General features: G+C 50.1%; 1 protein-coding gene across 2 annotated transcripts in view; it reads right to left on the minus strand.

The window, feature by feature from the left end:
* SDK2 (sidekick cell adhesion molecule 2) overlaps positions 1 to 13894 on the minus strand; it is a 313739-nt gene that overhangs the window by 142646 nt on the left and 157199 nt on the right. For both annotated transcript variants that reach the window (XM_033182024.1, XM_033182023.1), the window contains exon 3: positions 1911 to 2017. In XM_033182024.1, the coding sequence (XP_033037915.1) occupies positions 1911 to 2017 (107 nt within the window). The remainder of the gene's footprint in view (positions 1 to 1910; positions 2018 to 13894) is intronic.

The raw sequence follows: 13894 nt of genomic DNA on the forward strand, positions 1-13894 counted from the left end.
CCCACTCACACTCATGCTTACAACACACATGTTCTCTCAAATACACAGGTGAGAGGCAGACTGGCCACAGAAACATACACCCAAGCACACGTGCATGCATGCAAACACACACACACACACATATCCTTGTGCACACACCTGCACATATACACAGTCATTCTTTCCCGGACACATGTGAACAAAAAGGCCAACCAACCCAGACACAGACATTTGCACATACCCATGCACACACATTGGCACACACTCATGCACACACACATGCAGTCTCTGGAGCCTCAGCCACAGCTTCTCCCTGCCCCCTGGACTCTCAGCACTGCCTAAGCGAAGCTCCCAGAGAGCCCTCCAGCCGGCTGACAGCTGCCTGAGATCCATCACTTTAATTTAGGGCTTTTTCTGCTCCTTGGAGTAAGTTGAGTTGCCGTTAGTGCTGATTTATGGGGACAATCCATCCTCCACTTTTGATTACGGTTGTTTTCCGTAATTATCATAAACACTCTTTGCCTCACTTGAGATTTTCTTTTAGATTTCTCTCCTGCACTCTTTAAGTAGCAAGCTCTCTCCTGTGCTAATTTAGAAGCATGCCCCCAAGTGCTCCAGAGGAGAGGGTGCCTTAAAAAAAATTCAGGCCTCTCTAAGGATTGCCACCCTCTCATGTCCCACAGTACCACTTCTCCTCCTAGGAAAATCCAGAATGAAACAGCCATAATGAGCCTCATTTCTAGAAGACAGCAGATATTTGAGGAAGCGGGGACAGGGCTGGGAAGGGGACACTGGGTCTTGGGGGAAGAGTGTTGGTTGGTGCTCTAGGACCCTGGCCCCTGAGATGCCCTGGGGTTCTTCTGAAGCTGTCTTCCCTTTCTCATCGGAAGGAGATCCTCTAGAATTGGCGGCACTGGGGAGAAGGCCGTTACGCACAAAGGCTTGGTGAGGGCCTCCCACTTCATTCTCTGCCCCCCAGCCTTTCTGTGAACCCTGATTCATTCCTCACTCTCCCCTTCCTCTTGGAGTTTCAGCACTCACCATGAGGCACCTCCCAACACCCCTGGAAGATCACAGGGACCCCCAGGCTGTTATCACGCCAGGATTGAGCAAGTTGGAGGATGGAAAATAAAAGTCATACTGGGCATGGTGGCTCACACCTGTAATCCCAGCACTTTGGGAGGCTGAGGTGGGCAGATCACTTGAGGTCAGGAGTTGGAGACCAGCCTGGCCAACATGGTGAAATCCTATCTCTACCAAAAATACAAAAAATTAGCTGGGTGTGGTGGCACATGCCTGTAATCCCAGCTACTTGGGAGGCTGAAGCAAGAGAATCGCTTGAACCTGGAAGTGGAGGTTGCAGTGAGCCAAGATTGCTCCACTGCACTCCAGTCTGGATGACAGAGCGAGACTCCATCTCGAAACAAAAACAAAAACAAAATAAAAGTCATGGAGGCCCTGGGAAGTCTGCTGAGAAGTGGGTTGTAGCTGGAGAGGCTCAGAGTGGCCATTCTGAAGATGCCCCTTACCAGGTGTGAGGTGGATGACAGAGGAGACACTTGAAGCAGGTGCAAGGCCCTTTTTTGAAACACAAATCAGCTGGTACCATTTAAAGGACACAGATGCAGCCACCCTTGTCTAAAATGAATGAAAAGCACCAGGGAGCTCTTGGCTCTCAGAACATGTTGTGGGGTCACCAGGGTCAGCAGATTTGCATGATACTTACAGTTGCATGACCTTGGAGGGGGCCTGCTACCTCTCTGGGCCTTGGTTCTACCAACTGTAAAAGGAGGTCGCTGGCTGGAAGGGGCACTGTGGGCACTCTGGGTATTGATGGCCATGATGGGATCTGGCTCTGCCCAGGATGTGGCTGGTGGGTGCCACCCTGGCAGCACAGTTCCCCCCTGCCCCCAGGTCCCCATTGTACTCACAGGCCACCTGGACCTCGGTTTGCCGCTGCAGCAGGGCGCCCATTCGGTTCCGCACGATGCAACGGTAGAAGCCAGCGTGGGTGCGGTCCAGGCTGGTGATCATGTATCTACGGACAGATGAGACAGCCAGTGAGCAAGTCAGGCAGCTGCAGGGGTACAGAGGTCAGACTGGGCTCAGAGGTCAGAGGTTGTCAGGTCACCCTCTTTTGGAATAAGACTACCAGGGAACTCTCGACTCTCTGGCCATGTCATAGGGTCACACAAAGGTCTTTATCAATAAATAGGAGCGTTCCTCCTAAAGCCAATGAGGCCTTTACTCAGTCGCCTGGGAATTAGCCTGCACTTCTCCAAGCACAGAAGGTGCTGCACCCAAATCCTTGACCCTGACCCTAGGGCTGTGTCAGCTCTGTTGGAAGCAGCTTCTCTCCCTCACCTGTGACTCACATGACTGAGAAAGGTGGGGGGATTTTTTTTTTTTTGTCCTTGCACAGGACTATGCTATAAATATTAGTTGAAATGGATGGAGGTGACAGAGATAGGGACATTTACATGTTTTCCCAAATGCTCAGTATCATTCCTTCCTTAAAATTACAGACAGCCCCTGATATGGTTTGGCTCTGTGTCCCCACCCAAATCTCATCTTGTAGCTCCCATAATTCCCAAGTGTTGTGGGAGGAACCCGGTAGGAGATAATGGAATCATGGGGGTGGGTCTTTCCATGTTGTTCTCGTGATAGTGAATAAGTCTCATGATCTGATGGTTTTATAAGGGGGAGCTTCCCCGCACAAGTCCTCTCTCTTTGCCTGCTGCCAGCCATGTAAGATGTGACTTGCTCCTCCTTGCCTTCTGCCATGATTTCTAAGGGCTCCCCAGCCACATGGAACTGTGAGTCCATTAAACTCTTTCTTTTGTAAATTGCCCAGTCTCAGGTATGTCTTTATCAGCAGCATGAAAATGGACTAATAATACAGCTCCACTGCTGCTTTTGGGCTGGCGGGGTTGGGCAGAGCCTTCTGAACAAGACAGGGCAGTGTTCTGTGGGCTCTGGGGACAGGACGCGGGACTCCAGGCTGACCCCTTGAAAGCCCACTCCAGAAACACTTGTCACCCGCAGAGCAGCAGACTCTGGCATTGGCGGGCAGGCAGTTGGGAGCAGATGTGTGTGCACTGACCTGGCTGAGAGGCAAGGAGGAGGCAGGTCAGTGAGAGGAGCTTCTGACAGTAGGACAGGAGTGGATGGAGGGGACTGGGGACCAGGGGCTAGTTCCCCGGGTTCACCCTTGGTGGTCACCTTTACCATCCCCAGGCAATGGTCCCACAGGACCCTCAGAGGAAGAAGGGATGTCCTAGGATGTCTCTCCCCAATTCGTGGGTGTTCTAGGGTTTGCCCAGCTGACCTGGTGGACAAGTTCCTTGATGCCTGCCTCTAGGGTATCTCTAGGTGTGCCAACCCTGGGATGCAGCAGCCTTATTCCCAGGAGATGCCAGTTTTGTTTTATTAATACATGAGATCTGGCTAGGGCCTGTCATCATCATCATCTTCCCAAGAATGAAACAACGGCCACCCCTTCCAGAGCACCATCTCCGCATCAGACACTGTAGTAAGTACTTATCACACGTTTCTTCATTTCACACAGCAGCTCCCAGCCTATTGAATATCATGAACCAGTAACACTTAAAAAAGTGAGACCAACATGAGACAGTGAACTTCTTGCTTTGCCAAGATTATGAAAACAAACCAGCCAGAAGGCAAACAGACAAATAATCAGGCAACAACAACAAAAACACTTAAAAAGGGATAATATTAAAAAGTGCCAGGAAGAGAAAAATACACAGAAACGGTCAGCATTTAGTTTAAAAAGGACATTTCTGAGATGACAAAAAACCCCTCATCTCAGCATAAAGTCATTTAAAAAACTTTTTTCCTCCTTTATATTAAAAAAAACTTTTTAAAAAAAGAGATGGGGGTTGTCTATGTTTCTCAGGCTGATCTTGAATTCCTGGGCTCAAGTGAGCCTCCCTCCTCTGCCTCCCAAAGTGCTAGGATTACAGGCGTGAGCTACCGCACCCAGCCAATTTTTAACAAATTTTTAAACTTAAATTTTACACAAAGCCCACTACCCTAGCCTGACTTTTATGAGGGCAGTTGCAAACTGTCATCGGTCAGCATGTGAGAGCCTATGACTTAATCTCCACACTAACCCTAATAGCACCTTCCTTCTAGAGGTGGAGAAGTTGAGGCTCAGAAATATGTTGTCAGTAACCTGTAAGTTTCACACACTGTAAGAGGCAAAGTCCCACCGAGCCTTTCAGACTCCAAGCCTGGCTGTGAAGCTGAGGTCACATCCCAAGGGCCCCACCCTCCATCCTGGGTCCGTGCAGGCCTGACTCACAACTGGCCGCGTGCCAAGTTCGCTCCGGCTTTGCAGCATTTTCCAGAACCTTCTGGCTGCCCAAGCCCCTTATCTCTGCCACCGGCTGCAGCTCTTATCTGTCTCTTGCTACTGTGCGCAGCGTGATGGCGGGGAGATAGCAGTGCCCGAGCTCTGGCAAATCTCTCTTCCTCCTTTCACCTCATCTTCAAATCCACCCTCAGCCCTCTCTCCTGCTTGCTTCCCATCTCTCCTGAGGTGAGGGGAGGCCACTGTGGGGGAACTGTCTGGGTCTCTAAAGTGATGGGGTGACCCTAGAAAGGAGATGGAAGAAGAGATGGGCTGGAAAAGCTCTCTGCCTTTGGAAATGGAATCAGATATTATTAAAAAGCACCAGAGAGAGGAAAAGAAATAGAAATGGCTGATAAACTCATGAAAAGATGTTCGACTTCCTTCATAGTGAAAGAAATTCAAATCAAGGTGACAAGACCATGTTTGCCTACCAGATCGTCCAAGATTTCAGGTGTGGTCAAACCCAGTGTTGGCAGGAGTGGGGAGGAGGGGAAGGTATACCCACAGGACTGTTGGTGGTACTGGAAATTGGCCCAGCCTTTGGGAAAAAGTCTGTGAAATTTAGAATATGCCAGCTCTTTGACTCAGAGGTTGTGCTCCTAGGAGCTCGTCTTTTATTTATTTATTTATTTATTTGAGACAGAGTCTCACTTTTTTGCCTGGCTGAAGTGCAATGGCATGATCTTGGCTCACTGCAGCCTCCACCCACCAGGTTCAAGCAATTCTCCTGCCTCAGCCTCCCAAGTAGCTGGGATTATAGGCACCTGCCACCACACCTGGCTAATTTTTGTATTTTTAGTGGAGATGGGGTTTTACTATGTTGACCAGGCTGGTCTCCAACTCCTGACCTCAGATGATCCACCCACCTCGGCCTCCCGAAGTGTTGGGATTAGAGGTGTGAGCCACCACTCCCAGCCCAGTGAGCTGGCCTTTTAGATACACTAGCAACCATGTGACAAAAAAAATATGTGCAAGGATGTTCACTGTAGCATTTGCTTGCCATAGCAGAGACAAACAAACAAAAGCTGGAAGCAAACTAAATGTCCATCAAAATGGAATTGGATCAATAAATGATGCGGCAGCCACAGAATGAACACGTGTATGAAAGGAGGCAGGAAGGTGTCCAAGACATACAGAGGATAGAAAGAAAGAGCTGGGGAGGAGGAGAAGGTTTGTGAATAAAAGCACACAATAGCAAGATGCTAAACAATCTCATAGTTGACTGTTAGGAACAAGAATGATAACATATTCTTATCAGTTGCTGTTCATTATACAGGCTACCAAAACCCTTAATGTTTGACATCATACACACTGGTCTAATAAAAATCCCTGCACTTTGGGAGGTGGAGATGGGCAGATCACTTGGAGTTCAAGACCAGCATGGCCAGCATGGCGAAACCCCGTTTCTACTAAATATACAAAAATTAGCCGGGTGTGGTGGTGAACGCCTGTAGTCCCAGCTATTTGGGATGTTGAGGCAGGAGAACCGCTTGAACCCAGGAGGCAGAGGTTGCAGTGAGCTGAGATTGCACCACTGCACTCCAGCCTGGGCGACAACGACTCCCTCTCAAAATAATAATAATCATCATCATAATTTAAGTTTGTTGCAAAAATGCAAAAAAAGTACAGAAAAGTGTGACGACATGATGCTATTTGCTATACTGCCATTTGGGTAAATTGAAATAGTATACATATATTACTGAGTATGTGTGTATACAAATACACAAGCACAAACACACACACTTATAACTACACAAACACACTGGGATAGGCATAACATTTTTTCAAGATGGATACTCCAGAATGTGTTATCTCCCTTTTGGGAGAGTTACCCGGGATAAGGAGGGAGGAAACTTCTATTTTTTGATTTTATGTCTTTCTATGCCATCAGACTTTTCTTTATCGTATGCATATATTGCTTTTATTTTAAAAATAAAATAAAAAGATGCACGTTGTGCACATAATTTAAGCATACATTATAAAAAAGGCACCAGGGGCTCATTGGATCTGGATTTGTTTGCTGATGTCAGTGAAGCGTGGTGAAATTTAAACTTTAATAAAAGCCCATTTCTTTTTTATTTTATTATTTTTATTTTTTAGAGACAGGGTCTCATGTTGTCACCCAGGCTGGAGTGCAATGGCAAGATCCTAGCTCACTGTAACTTCAAACTCCTGGGCTTAAGCGATCCTCCTGCCTCAGCCTTCCAAGTATCGAGGACTATGTCTATTTGCTTCAGCCAGGAACCCCCAGGTCCCAGTTCCGGCCTAATTAGGGCCACGAGGAAGGCCCATGGGCTGCTGGCCCCTCCCCTCCCCCAGGCTGCTCTCTGTCCCCCTCTGCGGCTGAGGGCAGGTACTCCCTGCCCCAGCAGTGCGGGTGCAGCCTCTCTCCCGCTCCTCCGCCTCCGTCTCTTTGGGATGTCTCTTTGGTGCTCCCTGCCTGGGAGACCTATTTCTGGCTTGTAGGCAACATTATTTAAAGTAACAGTTCCGCCCACTGCCTTTCCTACCAGGGAAACCCACTTCACTCCACCCAAATTGCAGCTCTCGTCTCCCTGCCTCCCAGGCGGGTGGAAGAGGCATTTGGCCAGCTTCTCGGTTTGCGAGTCCAGCGCACTGTAAGCATCTCCGATAATGACAGTAACAGCACTCATTATCCCCACCGCGCTCCCTCCTGGGCCACCAAGACACACTCAGCCCGCAGCTTTGCCTGCCCCACTCACCCGTAGCTGCCAGCCCAGCATGAAACTGGCTGAGTCCAGCCCCATCCAGGTCACCCGGGGGGCGGGGGATGGATGAAATGGCTCCCGGAGGAGCAGCAGGGCCGGAGCTGAAGGGTCCACACCCCGTCCACTCAAGAGGAAGTGCAGCATTGGAGAAGACACCAGCACTTCCACATCAGGGGGACTTACACTTGACTTTCACTTCTGTTCTTTCTTAGATGTGTGGCCCAGGCAAGTTATGGGACCTTGCAAGCCTCAGTTTCCCTATCTGTAAAATGGGAATAATGATGGCCATCTTTGATGTGAGCATCCAGAGAGGCCGTGGATACAAATGCCTGCACAAATGCTTGCCAAGTGAAGAGGCAAATGTAAGAGCCATTGGCGGGGAGGCTCAGAGAGGAGGAGAGGGTGAGGCAGGGTCTTCCCCCTAGAGTGGGGATCCTCTAGGGGCTTCAGCCAAGCACTAGGGGAGCATGGAGTCCCCTGCCTGGTACGTTCCTCGGCTTCTGATCCCCCAACCTCCCAGTCACCTCCATATGCCTCCTTGAAGTCGAAGAGCAGGAATGTGTCTCCTCCAGGGATGAGAAACAGTGACTGTGGCTGGGTGACCTGCAACCTCACTTTCTATTCAACAAGGAAGAGCTGCAGGGGTGTGGCCTCTGGGAGCTAGTGCACACCTGGATTCACCCAGCCTTAGGTCCTTTCAAAGGACCGCTTTTTATTTACTTATTGTAGGAAATATATTCACAATTCAAAATTCAAAGAAAAGAAAAAGCACACAGCAAAACACCTCTCCCACCCTTGTCCCCCAGCTGCCCTGTCATCCTGATCCCCAACACACGCAGGTAGGAAATGACTGTCATTCGTTTCCTATCTTTTCAGAACTTTTTAATGCAAATGCAAGCAAATACGCATTTAGAATCCCTCCCCATTATAAACAGGAGACATGGCTCCTGTACGCACTGTTCTGTTCCTTGCTTTGTGCAAGTGACAATGTATCAAAAATCTTGCCATAGCTGTGCATGGAGCTTCCTCGGGCTTTTTGACAGCTGCAGAGTATTGAGGAATCTTCTGGGTGGAGGAAGATTTGCTTTCTCCCAGTTCAATGGTCAAAAGGAGCAGGCGGTGGAGAGAGCATCTCAGGGGCTGGGCTTGGGGCTGGGGGCAGAAAGAGGGCAGTGAAGGAAGATGTGCCAAGAATCCACACCCGTTCCCCTCATCCCCATCATAGATTGTCCTGATTTTAATCTGGCAGGACCCTGCAGCTCAGTCCACTCTTCGAAGATGAAGAGATGAGCTCAGGGTAGAGGGTGCAAGACAATAGTGGGAGGAAGAACCAGGACAGATAATTGGATTTTTAGAGACAAGAGAGGAGCAGGGGGGAAAATAACTGCCTAACAAATGTGGCATCTTCTCCAGCACACGAGGAAACACACAATGCCCTTTTTGGTTCGAGTCCTTGAGTGTCACAGTTGATATTTAAAATGATTCTTACTCGTATTAAATAAGATATTTCAATTCCACGAAGCTGTCAGGAGCTGATGCGGACACCAGAAATAATAGGCACACTCTCCTTGTATTGTCCTCGTTAATAAATTAGACGCCTGGAGATGCACGCAGTGATGCTCCCGTGGAGGAAGGGGGTGCGTGTGAGTGCACATGTGCACACTTGTGCACATACATGGAGCACATTCATGCATACCCATCCACGGTACAATGCACATTCATGCATGCTGTGCTGTGCACACACATGCAAACTCATGCAATCCACCTCCCTGCAAACTCATACATGACTGTGCACACACACGTTCAGACAAGGCCTCGTCTCAAGTGAACTGTGCTCAGGTAGAGAAGGCAGGTGGGTCACCATGTCCACTGGGGGTCAGGGGACCCTGTGTGCCTGCTGCCTGCAGGTGTCACCCCAGATGTCTGAGGCCAACACAGGTTCCAGGGACAGCAGTGAGCCACTGAACTCGGGAACCCAGATTTCCTTCCCTCTCCCCATGGACTTTTGGGCAGCAGGCAGGAGAGGCAGCAAGTGCTGAGCGTGTGCATGTCCGTGTGTGTGTGTGTGTGTGTGTTTGTGTGTGTGTCCTTAGACACCTGTGAGCACACACTGGGCCTGTTTCTGCAGCAGGAAGACTTAGGTGGTACTCGAGAACCTGGCCACTGGACTGTGGCCTTCTAGAAAAGGACTGACTCTATATTTGTGGGTTTGCTTTAGCAAAGTTTCTTCAGGAAATCAGGCAAAACTCTGTCCAGGGCGATCAAAAGGGCAAATGACATGTACCAGGTAATAAATAATAACAATATACCCTTATACAATTAACATAATAACTATTATTATTATAATAAATGTCACTGTTCTAAGGACTTTATATTTTTTAATCACCTTGCTGTAATTTTATTTTATTTTTTAAGGTTTTATTTTTATTTATTTATTTTTGAGACAGAGTCTTGCTCTGTCGCCCAGGCTGGAGTGCAATGGCGCAATCTTGGCTCACTGCAACCTCCGTCTCCTGGGTTCAAGCAATTCTCCTGCCTCAGCCTCCCAAGTAGCTGGGATTACAGGCACCTGCCACCATGCCTGGCTAATTTTTAGTATTTTTTAGTAAAGACAGGGTTTCTCCATGTTGGCCAGGCTGATCTTGAACTCCTGACCTCAGGTGATCCAGCTCCCTTGGCCTTCCAAAGGGCTGGGATTACAAGTGTGAGCCACCGTACCTGACCTAAGTTTTATTTTCTTTATCATCACCCAGGTATTAAGCCTAGCACCCAACAGTTTTTTTTTTTTCTGCTCTTCTCCCTCTAGGACTTTAACGTATCCACTCATCTGATCCTCACAATACTGCAGAGGCAGTGCTAATATAAACCTTGGTTCACAGATGAGAAAAATGGGGCCCAGAGAGATAAAGTAACTTACCCCAGGCCACACAGCTAAGTACCTAGAATGCTAGGACAGTCTAGCACATTGACAGCATGAACCTCAACGGGGTATGTATCCGACGGCTTGGGGTCTCTCATTCCTGGGGTATGAAGAGGGCAGTTTGGCTGTCTACCGCCTCCTGCTTCACTCAGAGGCAGAGGTATTTCCCGGCAGGGCCTAAACTGATCTGGGCCATGTTTATCAAAAATTGTTGCTAAGTGCTGGCCAGTCTAGTACACTGGAGGCCCAGGAAGAAGGAGCTGGATGGCTTGGGCAGCCCCTTTAGTGGGTCTTTTGACTGTGGAAGGAGAGGCTCAGGCATGGAAGGGGTTGAGGCAAACAGAGCTCAACTGTTCGGTATGATCAAGTGGCTGTAATGTTGAATTTCCCTTCTGGTAGCCGCCCTAAGGATCTGCTGGGGGTGAGTGGGGGTGAAAATGAGAGAGAGAGAGAGTGCAAGAGTGAGTCAGAGAGACAGAGAGATCTAGGGAGAAAGAGAGAGACAGGGAGGCTGAGACGGAGAGAGACACACAGAGAAACAGAGTCAGAGAAAGAGACAAAGAGAGACAGGGGACAGAGACAGAGAGGTAACGCCCTCTCACCGTGTAGGACTCGGCCAGAGGCCGGGTAGTGGCAAGCAGGCTGGCTGCGGAGGGTGATGTCAGCTGCACCCCGCAGTGAGGACTGGCAGGGCACCTCAGGAACAGCAATGTCTGTTTTTCTATTTTAAGCAGTTTCCGTCCTGTGCTGTAATTCCCCTCCCACATTTACGGTGAGAGTCAGTGACAGGCACAGCGTGTTCTGTGGATGGTGCTTGGGGAAGGATGCCGTGCTCCTGGCTTGCGGGCTAGGGGGCTGCCCTTTGAAGGGGAGGCAGCGGCCTCAGGAGGGGAAGGGTTGGGGGAAGATCCAGAATTGGTTCTGGAACAGGCACTGGGAGAGGACAGGCAAGTCCAGGCGAGCTGAGCACGAGGTTCCAGAATCCTTGGAAGGCAGGGGAGGGTCCTGGACTTGTCCCCTCCCAGAGGACAGACACTGGGATAGGGAAGGATTCTGTGTCCCTCGGAGGAGGGCAGACTCGGGCACAGTGTGTTCCCCCTGCCTTCTAGGGAACCACAGGGTGGAGGGGGGGTACCTGCAGCGGACAGAACAGGGAGGAAACTCTGACTCTGACGTGACGGTTAATTTTAGGTGTTAACCTGACTGGGCCGAGGGATGACTGCCCAGACAGCTGGTAAAGGATGGTCTGGGTGTGTCTGCGAGGGTGTTTCTAGAAGAGATCAGTATTTGGGTCAGCAGATGCAGTAAAGAAGAGAGAGACAGGGAGACAGAGACAGAGAAAGAGAGAGACAAAAAGACAGGGGACAGAGACAGAGCGAAGAAAACCCTCTCCCCTCGCAGGACGTAGCTGGAGCCCTCACCAACGCGGGAGGGAACCGTCCAATCCACTGAGGGCTTGGATGGCACAAAAAGGCGGAGGAAGGTGGAATGTGCTGTCTTGGGAGGAGACGCCCGTCTTCTCCTGCCCTTGGACGTGGGTCTCCTGGTTCCTGGCTGTCAGACTCTAGGATTTACACCCATGGGCTCTCGGTTTCCAGGCCTTTGGGCCCAGACTGAATCACAGCACTGGCTTTCTTGGGTCTCCAGCTTGCAGGCGGCAGTTCGTGTTCTTGGCCGGCCTCCACAACCACATGGGCCAGGTCCCATAATGAACCTCATGCATCTGTCTCTCTCCCATTGGTTTTGCTTCTTCTCTGCAGAACCCCAACTAATACACTGACCATAGAATATGGGAGATAGGCCGGGTGTGGTGGCTCATGCCTGTAATCCCAGCACTTTGGGAGGCTGAGGCGGGAGGATCACCTGCGGTCAGAAATTCAAGACCAGCCTGGCCAACATGGTGAAATCCCATCTCTACTACAAATACAAAAATTAGTGGGGCATGGTGGCATGTGCCTGTAATTCTAGCTGCTCAAGAGGCTGAGGCAGGATAATCTCTTGAACCAGGCAGGTGGAGATTGCAGTGAGCCAAGATCACATCGCTGTACTCTGGCCTGCGTGACAGAGCAAGACTCCATCTCAAAAAAGGAAGAAGAAGAAGAAGAAAGAAGAACAAGAGGAAGAAGAAGAAGAAGAAGAAGAGAAGAAGAAGAAGAGGAGGAGGAGGGGAGGAGGAGGAGGAGGAGGAGGAGGAGGAGGAGGAGGAAGGGGAAGGGGAAGGGGAAGGGGAAGGGGAAGGGGAAGGGGAAGGGGAAGAGGGTCTATCTCCTATTGGTTCTGGTTCCTCGTAGGGCTGAGCAGGGCTGGATACAGATGTGCCTGAAAGCGGTGCTCAGCTGAGGCACAACCTGAGGCTTGCACAAGCACCTGCTGCTAGGTGGTTTGCTTCATAAGGGGAGGAGATGTCTCAGGGCCTGCCTGCCACCACCAAGACTCCCCCGCTTTGCCAGAAGAGCCCATGAGGCTCTGATTGATCCCCTGGCCCTGTGGTCAATGAGAGGATGGCGGTGTTATTGAGCTGGGGGCTGCTATCACGGTGACAGCCCTGGCTTGCGGTGGCTGGGGGAAGGCGTCTATTGGCCTTGGGACCTTCTGGGTCAATTAACTGCTCTCAATGCACAAGGATAAGGACTTCATTAAACTGTGATCCATCAGCCCAGCAGTCCCCACAGAGGTCTGACTGGATGAGAAAGCAGAGGAGAAAGCTGAGGGAACCAGTGAGGTGAGATGAGGGCAGGACAGGGCTGGGAATCCAAGACATCTACTCCTTCTGGGTGGGCGGTACTCCTATTGCTTGAGAAAATAAACGGGATCCCTTCCTGAATAACAACCACAGTAGCAGCATCGGGTTATGAGCCAAACACTTGACACACACTATCTGGTTCATTTCCAGGTCAGCTGCAGGGGAAGGGACTCCTCTTCCCATTTTACAGCCAGGGGACCTGGGCTCAGAGAGGTTGAGCATGTGGCCTGAAGTCACCCAGCTAGGAGGCAGCAAAGTGAGATTCCCTTTCAGCCCCATGTGACCCCATCCATGTTCCTGCCCTATACCTGCCCTCCTGACCTGTCCTGGGGCCCTCAGGACTGCTCTGGGGTAGGTCTTCTCTGCTTGTTTCTGCTTCACACTCCAGAAAGAAATTCCTCTGAGGAGCTGCCCAGACCTTACATTGATGCAGGAGCTGTGTCTGAGTCCAGCTGGGAGGGAGCCACTGCATAGATGGGAGGAGAGTAGGGAGACCCGTGGGCAACTCTGCACCATCAACAGTGACACAGGACAGAACTTGTTTTTGTTTTTCTGAGATGGAGTCTCAGAAGTTGCTCAGGAGTCTCATCCCATTGCTCATGATCTCGGCTCACTGCAGCCTCCACCTCCCTGGTTCAAGCAATTCTCCTGCCTCAGCCTCCTGAGTAGCTGGGACTACAGACACGTGCGCCACCACACCTGGCTAATTTGTGTGTGTGTGTGTGTATGTGTGTGTGTGTGTGTGTGTATATGTATTTTTGTTTTTTAGTAGAGTTGGGGTTTCACTATGTTGGCCAGGCTGGTCTTGAACTCCTGGCCTCAAGGGATCCACCTGCCTCAGCCTCCCAAAGTGCTGGGATTACAGGCATGAGCCACTGCGCCTAGCCAGACAGAATGTTTTATTACTAGGAGCAGAAAGGAATGAAAAACTGCAGATGACAAGCCCTGTCCAGGGTACAAGGAGTTAAAACTCAGGTTTCAATTTAAATGGCTGGGAAAAAAGAAATGCTGAGATTTGGGGGAGGTGGTGTGGTTATTTTATATTTTTTTAAGAAACAAGAAAACAGAAAAGCAAAATGAGAGGAGCATCTCCTCTCACCTCGATTACAATTGTGCTTTAGAATTTCCTCACCGCTCCCTGCTCCTCC

Source organism: Trachypithecus francoisi, unplaced genomic scaffold, assembly GCF_009764315.1.
Source record: "Trachypithecus francoisi isolate TF-2019V2 unplaced genomic scaffold, Tfra_2.0 Lachesis_group20, whole genome shotgun sequence".
In the NCBI taxonomy this organism is placed as follows: Eukaryota; Metazoa; Chordata; class Mammalia; order Primates; family Cercopithecidae; genus Trachypithecus; species Trachypithecus francoisi.